The 11943-nt window shown below is 42.0% G+C and overlaps 1 protein-coding gene across 1 annotated transcript; it reads left to right on the top strand.

Moving 5' to 3' along the window:
* The first annotated feature begins 75 nt into the window (after nucleotides 1-75).
* On the top strand, nucleotides 76-11418 carry LOC114697275 (PEST proteolytic signal-containing nuclear protein-like). The gene is made up of 2 exons (XM_037208236.1): nucleotides 76-130; nucleotides 10866-11418. Exons 1-2 carry the CDS (start codon nucleotides 76-78, stop codon nucleotides 11336-11338), a joined length of 528 nt encoding a protein of 175 aa, XP_037064131.1. The 3' UTR covers nucleotides 11339-11418.
* The last annotated feature ends 525 nt before the right edge of the window (nucleotides 11419-11943 follow it).

Below are 11943 nucleotides of genomic sequence, written 5' to 3'. Positions count from 1 at the left end.
ACTTGTTGTGGGGTATTCACCAGGGAAGACTGCTTTCTATGGATTTAAACCAATAGAAAGTCCTTTATTAGCCAGATGGCGACTACCCTGTGTGTTCGGGATCCCAGTGAAACCCCAAGCCTTTCTCAGGGTGAGCTTTTAAGCACAAAAACCACGTCCTGGGTTGACATACTTTAGTTATCAAGAACAGTTACCCAGGAGAACGATAGAAGCCAAAAAGCAAGGTTAGTACATTGAAAGACTTTCCCATAACTATGGGCTTTGATAGATTAGGCCTTTGCTGTAGTTTTGACAGGTGGTATTGTCTAGGTGCTGAGTTTTACAGCCTGAATGGTACTTCCATCATGGAGTCAGTTGTGCTATGGTCTTGGAGCCTACTAAGGTCTGGGCCCTGTTACAATACCTTCTGTTGGCTGTCCAGAGCACCACAGGAAGTTGAATGCTTAGCGTTCCCCAAAGACTATGAACCACTTTCAACATCAGCAGTGAATTGTCAAATTCAGCATTCTGGTTATACCATACAGTAATTTTCAAAATTCATGTTGAAATAGAACCACCATTTTGGATCTTGTGACAGAAGGATAGAACAAGAATCTATGTAGAGGGTTGGAGAGATGGCTCAGAGGTTAAGAGCACTGACTGATCTTCCAGAAGGTCCTCAGTTCAATTCCCAGCAACCACATGGTGGCTCACAACTATCTGTAATGAGACCTTGTGCCCTCTTCTGGTCATACATGCTGTATACATAATAAATAAATAAATCTTTTAAAAAAGAAACTATGTAGATGGACAAGAGACAAAAGTCAAGGTATTTCCTGCCAATAATGTATAGGAATAATTGGAATTTGAAATGAAAAAAATCACTTCCTCCTAGGCAATGGTAATGCATGACTTTAATCCCAACACTCCACAGATCTCTGAGTTCAAAGCCAACCTGATCTACAGAAGGAGTTCCAGGATAGCCAGAGCTACACAGAGAAACTCTATTTCGAAAAAAAAAAAAAATTACTAAAATTGAAATCATTTTCAAGAAATTTTCAAAAATGAACTACTAGAAGCTGGGGGTAGTGGCACACATCTTTAATCCCAGCAGAGTGATTAAGGGAGGCAGAGGCAGGCCGATATCTAAGTTCTAGGCCATCCTGCTCTACAGAGCAAGTTCCACAACAGCAGAGACAACACAGAGAAAACCTGTCTCAAAAAGATGGAGGAGAGGCTGAAGAGAGGAAGAACTGCGTTCTCCAGAGTGATTAATTCCAGCAAAATGGTAAACATAAATGAATTGTTTTGCTCAGACAGAAATCATGATAAAAAAAAAAAAAAAAAAAAAAAAAAAAAAAAGAGAAGAAGAAGAACTCAGTAAACCAAAGAGGTGAATTGGGTCAAACAAAATCTAAATAAATAAAGACATTCAGTGCTCAGAGTTGAGTTGATAGATTCCACATTATTAAGATGATTTTTTCAACATAATCTAAACATTCACTATAACCTTTTTTTATGTGCATTGGTGTTTTGCCTGCATGTATGTCTGTATATGAAGGTGTTAGATACTCTGGAACTAGAGTTACAGACAGTTGTGAGCTGCCATGTGGGTGCTGGGAATTGAATCTGGGTCTTCTGGAAGAGCAGCCAGTGAGTGCTCTTAACCACTGAGCCAACCCTCCAGCCCCCTCACTATAATCTTAATGAGGTTCCTGCAGCCAGGGTGTGGTGGCACACACCTTTAATCCCAGTACTTGGAAGGCAGAGGCAAGTGGATCTATGCAAATTTGAGATCAGTCTGGTCTACAAATCGAGTTCCAGGACAGACTACAAAGCTACACAGAGAAACCCTGTCTTGAAAAACCAGGGGCTGGAGAGATGGTTCAGTGGTTAAGAGCACTGACTGCTCTTCCAGATGACCCATGTTCAATTCCCAGCACCCACATGACAGCTCACAGCTGTCTGTAACTCCAGGATCCAACATCCTCACACAGACATATATGCAGGGAAAAGACCAATGCACACTATATATATATAACCAAATAATAATAATAACAATAATAAAGTTCCTATTGTGGTGATATTGTGTTCCAAAATATTGTGTACCCTAATAAACTTATCTGGGGTCAGAGAACAGAACAGCCACTAGATATAGAGGACAGAAAATGGTGGCACACATGCCTTTAATCCTATCACTTGGGAGGCAGAGATCCATCCAGATCTCTGTGAGTTTAAAGTCACACTGGAAATAGCCAGGCATGGTAACCCATGCTTTTAATCCCAGGAAGTGAGCCTTTAATCCCAGGAAGTGATGGCAGAAAGCAGAAAGGCATATAAGGCATGATGACCAGGAACTAGAGCTGGTTAAGCTTTCAGGCTTTTGAGTAGCAGTTCAGCTGAGAGCCATTTGGATGAGGACTCAGAGGCTTCCAGTCTGAGGAAAAAGGATCGTCTGAGGAGTTGGGCGGTGAGGCTGTGGCTTGTTCTGCTTCTCTGATCTTCCAGTATTCACCCCAATACCTGTCTCAGGTTTGATTATATTAATACGACCTGTTAAAATTCATGCTACATCCTATGGAAGTGTTTCTGTCTGTAAAGTGAAAGGTGTGGCCTTACACTTACAGGGATTCACCTGTCTCTGCCTCCCAGGTGCTGGCATTAAAGGTGTGTGCCACCAGGTCTAGCCCTTAATAACTTATTCCTAACAAAGTAATGAAGCATCATCCTGAGGATTATCTTATAAAGCAATTGTAGCCTCCATTCACACATTCTTTCTTCCTCTTACACCATTTGGCCTAAAGGAAGCCAAATGTCATTTGCCAGGCTGTGCTGTAGAGAGGTCCATGTGAGTGATTGATCTTAGGAGCCAATTCTACAGCTCAGATGGAGCTTTCAATGACTGTACCCTGAATAACTGGAGCTTTTGATGACTGTACCCTGGATAAAAAATTTGACGTAGGGCCAAAAGCACCTTAATAAACTCGTGGTTTCTGGATCCCAGAAATTATAATAAATTACTGAGATTTTAAGCCACTACACTTTAGAAATTCATTAAGCAACAATAACAGGTAATACACAGCTAGACATGGTAGTTCAAACCTTTAATCCCAGTACTTGGAAGGCAGGGGCAGGAGGATTTGTGTGAGTTCAAGGCCAGCGTGATCTATATGTCAAGTTCCAGACCAGCTAAGACTACATAGTAAAACCATGTCTCAAAAACAACAAAAGGCAAACAGATATATAAAACCAATAGCTATTAAAGACACTGTCTGGTCCTTGAAGAGAAGGCTCATGGATGAAGTCCTTACCATACAAGAGTGAGAGCCAGAGTTTGGATCCCCAGAACCATAAAACCAGGTAGATACAATGGCCACTGTTTTTTGTTTCATTTTGTTTTGTTTTGGGGGATGTTTGTTTGTTTGTTTGTTGAGACAGGGTTTCTCTGTGTAGCCCTGGCTGTCCAGGAACTCTTTCTATAGACCTGTTTGCCTCAAACTCAGAGATCAGCCTGCCTCTGCCTCCTGAGTGCCACAGTTAAAAGCATGTGCCACTACCAGCCTGCTCATGCTAACCACCCTTAATCCCAGCACTCAAGAGATTGAGACTGGGAATCCACAATGGGCCAGGTTCAGCAAGAGACCCTGCCTCAAATAAAGTGGAGAGTGTAACTGAGGTGCAGTAAAACCACCGAAATGAACCACTCCATGGGTAGAAAAGAAAAAGATTTTTGGGGATCAAACTGCCACAGCTTTTGAAGAGAAAAGTGGAGGAAAAGCAAGTGGATTTTAGATGACAGTCAGCAGGGTGGGATCTTTGAGCTAACACTGGCTGGTTGGATTGATGGGGAATTAGCTGCCCTTGCTGAAGGTAGTTAAGCTTTGAGGACAGGATTAAGGGAAGTTCCTGGGTAAACAGAAACCAGGTCCTTAGGCCTCTGTTTATCCAACAACAGTCCTCAGGTTACCTGTCCAAAGTCTTTCTGTTTAGGATATTGTCACCAGCACTACCATTTTAAGGGGCCACTTCTGACCTAACAGACAAGAAAGACACCTGACATCAACTTCTGGCCTCCATACCCATATGCATGAGCACTAGCACCACATGTGAACACATATACCCACATGCATACACACATACACAAACAAAAAAATTATTTTAAATGAATGTATACAATATGTAAAATAAGTAAATTCTCTTGTTCTAGTAGATGTCTAGTAATGTTTGCTAGTTAATATGATAAACAATAACTTCATTTCAATAATTACATGATCAATGAAATGGTAACTGAATTTTTTTTTTATTTGTTTGTTTGACACAAGGTCTCTCTCTACATAGCCCTGGCTATCCTAGAACACATGTTTACCAAGCTAGTTTCAAACTCAGAGATCTGCCTACCTCTACCTCCTGAGTGCCAGGATTAAAGTCGTGTGCCACCATGCTCTGCAGGTAATTAAACTTTAAATTAAAGGAGCTCTTGAACAACACATCAAGAAAAAGAATTTGCATTTGTATAATTATTAAAAACCCTTTTGTAGCAAGGCATGGCAGGCATATCTCTGAGTTCAAGACTGCCTGATCTACAGACTGAGTTCCAGGACTACACAGGGCTACAAAGAGAAATCCTGTTTCCAAAATCCTAAATAAATAACTATCCTTTTATGAAATTAATAAATTTGCATGAGCAGACTCCCAGTGCTGTCCGATAATAACTGTCAATTGAACTCCAGATTCACTCTGCGGATCCAAACTGCACTTCTTTGATCATTCCTCTAGAATTAATACCTGTTAAGTTTCAAACCCGGGACAAATGGCTGAAGTGCCTACTTAACACATCAAAGCAGACCTGGCCACCAGGTTCTCCCAGCATCCCTCAGTCTTTACCTGTTACAGGGCATGGCTGGCATACCCCACCTCCTGCCCTCCAGCCCAGGGACTGGGCCACCCTTCCCCCAGAGGATCTTCCCTGTATAATCCAGACATTTTTGTTGCCCACTTTTTTTGTACATTTGGCCTCCTAGTTCCTGCACCTGGTTCCCCTCTCCCCTGCACCGACCTCCCATGGCCCAGCTCAGTCTGGTCATGTCCACTGTGGACTCTCCCAGATGTCCCTATCCATGCCTCTACCTACGCTTTCCCTTTTATCAACAATAAATTTTCTCCTCCACCATAACTAGGAACAGTCATATCCTTTCCTTTCCTTATTTCTTTTTTTTCCATTCACACTACCCAGAGCAGCATTCACTTTAAAGAATGGGCCATGAGTGCCCTCTAGTGACAGGCTAGGTGTATACATTTGTCTGTGCATACTTTTCAGTAGCATATGAAAACAGTTGAAATCAAATCATTTCACAAACATAAAAATGCCCTGCATTACTAAACCAATTTGTACCAGTACTTTTAAATAAAAAAATGTCACAGTCTCGGAGTACTTGCTAATGTTAACAGACAACATGAATAAATAACACTAAAATGTTCTTCCTTAAATGATTCTGATAGCTCAAACAAAATCTCAGTGGAACGAAGGCTGATCACCACTTAAATGGGGAGCAAAGACACCCCTTCCTGACTTTAAAATGCAGAGTCCCAGGACAACAGAAAGTCTTACACCAGGGAAGTCATCTGAGATATGCTTCCACTCTCAAGTTCTCACCGGATGAGGTGTCTGCTTTTCAAAGATCAATTGGTTCCATTATGTTAAACAATTAAAAAGTGGGAGGAGGGTAGGATAGATGGCTCAGAGGTTAAGAACACTGGCTGTTCTTCCAGAGGTTCAATTCCCAGCAACCACATGGTGGCTCATAACCATCTGTAATGAGATCTGGCGCCCTCTTCTGGCCTGTAGGGATACATGCAAACAGAACACTGTATACATAATAAATAAATAAATCTTAAAAGAAAAAATCCCCACCCCCGCCCCCCAAAAAAAGAAAAGAAAAAAACTTTTTAAAAATTAAAAATAAAAATAAAAAGTGGGGCAGGAGAGAAGACTTAGTGATTAAGAGCACTGACTTCTTTTGTAGAACTGGGGTTCAATTCCCAGAACACACGTGGTGGCTCACAACCATCCTTAACTCCAGTCCCAGGGGATCCAATGCCAGCTTCTGACTTCTATAGGTACCACACGCACATAGTACACAAATAAACATGCAGGCAAAACACACACATTAAATTAAATTAATAGAAGAAACACATCTACACATTTCAAAATAAAGCCATGCAGTGGTGGTGCACACCTTTAAGCCCAGCACTTGAGAGGCAGAGATAGGCAGATCTCTGAGTTTGAGGCCAACCTAGAACAAAGAGGGAGTTCCAGGACAGCCAAGGCTACACAGAGAAACCCTGTGTTGACAAACAAAACTGAAAAATTAAATAATGAGTAATATGCAAAGCATTTATTACTAAAAGAAAAAATTGGTATTTAGGTAAAAGAGGACTATGCTGGACACACTTAAGTGCCTTCACAAAAGATACTTGGTGGGGAATAAACTTTTTTGAAAATGAACATGTATAAGAAAGACATAAAAAAAATAGAGAAATTACCAGGTGTGGCAGTGTATATCTGTAATCTCAGCATTGAAAGCTAAGGCAAAAAAAGTGTGTGTATGAAGCCAGCCTGGGCTACATAACAAGATCAGGAGAAAGGAGAGAAGGGAGGGGGAAAGGGACAGGGGAGGGAGAAAACCTTGGAAGAACTCTTAATTCAAAAGCTAAGTCCAGCAGACTTAGAATTTTAATAAAAGCATTCACCAAAGTGAAAAGAGTCACAAAATATCCATCTATGTTTATATATTACACTAAAATGAAATCATTTAGAAGCATATTAGCTCTTGATTTTCTTCTCTGACCAACTTTTTGATTGACTAACACTGAAAGGTTAATAGAGAGATTAAAATATGCATGAATGGTGACTATGTACAGATTCTAAAATTAATTTTGGTCCATGTTACCCAAAAGTTTGACTTTCACTAAAAGTCATACTGTAGCATCTTGTCACTAACATGTGGAAATAATTGAATTTTTAAAACTTTATTATGGGGGAGGCACACACCTGGAGTAGTACAGCCTCAACGTTGTCAAGCTTGGGTGTCCTTACCCACCATCTCACTGTCCCTGTATGAACATTTGATACCTAAAAGTACATTATTATTCTTTTGAAACTACTGGAAATTGGACCTAGGGCCGTGCATGAGAGTCAAGCACTCTACCACAGAGCTACATCTCCTAGCTACACTGCTGTGATATTGCTGATCTCAATAAAACATCCTCGAAGGTGACTCTCTGGAGTCCTCACCAAAAGAGGGCACTCCATGACCATTTTAAATAAATCCAAATGCCTGAGCTGCAAGACTCTTATGTCTTCATGTCAACAAGGTAAGGAAACTTCTACTGCATTTTTTTATATAGCTTTTTAACTATTACTGGGGAATTATTACTATCATGAGTCCAAATGAGCGTAAGTGGCCAACATTTCTCTGAATTACAGCATTTCAAGTTTTTTGGTTTAGTTTGGTTTGGTTTTTATTTGGTTTTTTGGTTTTGGTTTTGATTTTTTTGTTTTGTCCCCCCCCCCCAGATGGGGTTTCTCTGTGTACCAACCCTAGCTCTCCTGAAATTTGATTTGTACATCAGGCTGATCTGGAACTCACAGAGATCTGCCTGCCTCTGCCTTCCAAGTACTAAGATTAAAAGTGTGTGCCACCATGCCCAGCTACATTTCAAGTTTTGAACACTTACAATGTTCTTTTCTGATTTGCCCAGAAATTTATACAGGAGCCTCAGAAATCATCACACTAATTAGTAGATTTTTATGTATAGCTATCCTTTGAATTCCATGTGACACTGTAAATTACTAAAGTACCAAAATACATTTATCCAGACACCATTTGGTAATAATTATTAGGGATCTCCTGCTAGCCAAACCATGAATAAAACAAGTATAGGTTCCTGGCCTCGAGGTACCTATGTTTCACTAAGGGAAACATTAAAAAAAAAAAAAAAAGTCCACAAATAGAAAATGAGAGAGATGAGTGGGAACTATTGGATCAGAACTGTAGTTTTGAGTGAGCTGATCAAAGAAACCCACACTGAGAAGGTAATGGTTAGGTCAGAACACAAAGGAGGTAAAGTAAGCCAGGAAGAAGAGAGAGGAAAGAGCGACCTGACCAGGTACAGAAACAGCAGGAACAAATTCTAATCATAAAGTGGCCTCAGCAGGTGTGAGAACTGGCCCTGAGGTCACCAGAGCTGGAGAACTGTCCCCACCTGCCACCAGCTGCAACACTTGGGAGAGCAGGCCCTGCACCTCACTGAGTAACACGATACAGCCAACCTTGTCGGCGGAGGTGTGGGTGAGCCAGCTCAGAAGTTGTAAATGTGGGAGAGCTGTCACCACTACTGTCGTGGGTCGATGTGGGAGGGTGAGAAGTGTCCCCCTTTACCCCTTGCTCTTACCTCCTGCAACAGATGGGAGAGCTGACTCTCCTCTTTACCAGTGGCAACACTCGGGAAATGGCCTGCCCCTCACCTAGGCAGCACAGCAGAGACTAAACAGCCCAGAGACCTAGAGTAAAACCAAACACTACTAGTCTTTTTTTAAAAAAAAATCTAGCTGGGCGATGGTGGCTCATGCCTTTGATCCCAGCACTCAGGAAGCAGAGACAGGCGGATCTCTGTGAGTTTGAGGCCAGTCTGGTCTACAGAGTGAGTTTCAAGACAGGCTCCACAGCTACAGAGAAACCCTGTCTCAAAAAACAAACAAACAGAGTATCAATAAATGACGCCTAATGGTATTCTGCTATACCCATAGATGTGTGCCTTATTCAGTCATAATCAGAGAAGCTTCCTCCCGCAGCAGATGGGAACAGGAGCAGAGACCCACAGCCAGACATTACACACAGAGTTTAAATGGAAGATCTCCACCAAATCCCTCCCCTCAGAGCTCAGGGAATCCCATGGAAAAGGAGGTAGAAAGAGTGTAAGAGCCGGAGGCGACAGAGGACACCAAGAGAATGAGGCCCTCTGAATCAACTAAGCAAAGTACATAAACACTCACAGAGACTGAAGCAGCAAGCACAGGCCTGCATCGATCTGCACCAGGTCCTTTGCATGTATATTATAGCTTTTAGTTCAATTTTTTTGTTTTGTTTTGTTTTTGAGACAGGGTTTCTCTTTGTAACAGCCCTGGCTGTTCTGGAACTAGCTAGCTTTGTAGACCAAATGGGCCTTGAACTCACAGATCTCAGCCTGCCTCTGCCTCCGGAATGCTGGGATTAAAGGCATACACCACCACAACCCGGCTAGTTCCATATTTTTATGGGACTTCTAAGAGTGAGAAAGAGTGGGTTTCTGATTCTTGTGCCTGCTCTTGCGGCTTTTTTTCTTCTGATGGTTTGCCATGTTCAACTCCGACATGATAGTTTTTGCTTCATCTTATTATATTTTATTTTGTCATGCTTTGTTATCCCTTAGAAGCCTGTTTTTTTCTAATGAGAGACAGGAAGGGAGTGAATCTGGATGGGAAAGGAGATGGGGAGGGACTGGGGGAAGCAAAGGGAGGGGAAACTATAGTCAAGATATATTGAATGGAAAAAGAATCTGTCTTCGCTGGGCGGTGGTGGCGCACACCTTTAATCCCAGCACTTGGGAGGCAGAGCCAGGAGGATCTCTGTGAGTTCAAGGCCAGCCTGGCCTACAAAGCGACTTCCAAGATAGGTTACAAAGCTACAAAGAGAAACCCTGTCTTGAAAAAAAAAAAAAAGAATCTATTTTCAATAAAAGGGAAAAAAACGAAAAAGTAAATAAAATGGCCCCACTTATCAGCAGAATGAAAATAACTGATTTATGACCAAATGGGAGCATATGTATCAGGCAGCCTGTGGCATAAGCTCTAAACAGAGATGTCATGGTTAACTAACTTTCTCAACTTGACACTCCTGGGGAGAGAGCCTCTGAACTGAGGAACTGCCTCTGTCAGACTGCCCTGTGTACACATGGGGCATTTTGTCCGTGCTAACTGATGTAGGAGGGCCTCGTCCACTGTGAGGGATGCTGTCCCTAGGCAGATGGGCCTGGGCTATACAAGAAATGTAGCTAAATGTGAGCCTGGAAGCAAGCCAGCAAGCAGTGTTCCTCTGTGCTCTCTGCTTCAGTCGCAGCTTCCTGGTTTCTGTCTTGAGTTCCTGCCTTGGCTTCCTTTCATTTGGACTGGAACCTGTCAGAAGATTAACTCTTTCCTTCCCTGATTTGCTTTGTGGCCGTGGCATTTATCATGGCCACTAAAACTGGAACAAGCACTACAGATATGGGAAATGTAATACTCCTTTTTTCTAGAGGCTCAGCCTGCTATCACTCTGGTACTTACTCTCCCTGGAACTGGTTAGATGGCCAGAGGACCCGAGAGATCTGGGTACAATGTATGGCCTCAGAGTGAGAGCCATGGATGCCTTCACCCATTTCCCCAAACAGACTCAGGGCTAGGACTGACTTCTCAGAGATATTCAGTGCACGCACACACTGCTTAGGATAGAGCCTGAAGCTGTCAAAGAGAAGATAAGAAATTACTGGGTCCAATGAGAGCGCAAGAGAGTGAATATGTTCAAAATGTACATGTATGAAAATGTCATAATTTTAGCATGTATAACTAATATATGCTACTAAAATATAAAATGAAAAGTTTCAAAAGTTTTAAAATATAAAAAAGAAATGGGGGGGAGGGGAGATGGCTGACCTGAAGGCGGGAGAGGAGAAGCCAGAGAAGCCGCAGCGAGCCGGAGCCGCCGGAGTGGAAGAGACTGTTGGGTCTGCCTTGTAAAGATGCTTTGTAGCTCCCATCCATCTGCTCAGTAAAAATAGCTCATCTTGGTAAGTTGTTTCGACTTCACCAGGACCTGAAGAAGAAGCAGAAAAACCTGTGAAAACTAAGACTGTTTCTTCCAGTAATGGAGGGGAAAGTTCCAGTTGCAGCGCTGAAAAGCAATCAGCTGACGAAGAAGCTGCAGACCTCCCAACAAAGCCTACAAAGATCTCCAAGTTTGGATTTGCCATAGGTAGTCAGACGGCAAAGAAAGCATCGGCCATATCCATCAAACTTGGATCAAATAAGCCTAAGCAAACGGTTCCAACTCTTGCTCCAAAAACCCTTGCAGTAGCAGCAGCTTTCAATGAAGATGAAGATAGTGAACCAGAAGAAATGCCTCCAGAAGCAAAGATGAGGATGAAGAATATCGGAAGGGACACACCAACATCGGCTGGACCAAACTCCTTTAATAAAGGAAAGCATGGCTTTTCCGATAATCAGAAGCTGTGGGAGCGAAATATAAAATCTCATCTTGGAAATGTACATGACCAAGACAATTAAATGAAGTGTTTTGAGATTGGGGTGTGGGTGGGTGCAGTTAGAAGGAACAGTCTCCTTTTGTAAAGAATGGTGTAAGACTAGCTTTGGAGCCGGTTTTTCTTTTCTTTTCTTTTTTTTTTTTTTCTTTTTTTTTTTTAAGATTGAGTGGTACACTAATAAATGAGAGTTTGAAATTAAAAAAAAAAAAAAAATAAAAATAAAAAAGAAATGGGTCCAGTCTGAGCACTGGTAATAAATGGTTCAGACTAGGCAATGTGGGCCACACTGCCTAGAGCAGAACATCCAGCCCTTTGAACCCATTCATTCTGTTTATGCCTCACATTAGCCAGCCTGAACTGGTTGATTTATTTCAACAACAGCTCCATCTTCTGAGTGGAAAGCATGTGTCTTACCTCTGGCATCACCAGAGAATGGCAAATGTGGGCTACCTCCTGTTGTGTGACAAGACTTTTCCTGAGGGGACACATGTCTATTCACCCCAGATGGAGAGCATGACAGACAAAAGTATAGATACCACCTAAGTCCAACTTGGTGAACCAATGAGTTTTATTGGGGTTATATACAAGAATATGAGTGAGAGTTTACTTACAGGAGCATAAAAGATC

The sequence above is a fragment of the Peromyscus leucopus genome, chromosome 7 (assembly GCF_004664715.2).
Source record: "Peromyscus leucopus breed LL Stock chromosome 7, UCI_PerLeu_2.1, whole genome shotgun sequence".
NCBI lineage: Eukaryota > Metazoa > Chordata > Mammalia > Rodentia > Cricetidae > Peromyscus > Peromyscus leucopus.
The sequence above is the reverse complement of the archived record's forward strand: the minus strand, read 5'-3'. Positions and strand labels throughout refer to the sequence as shown.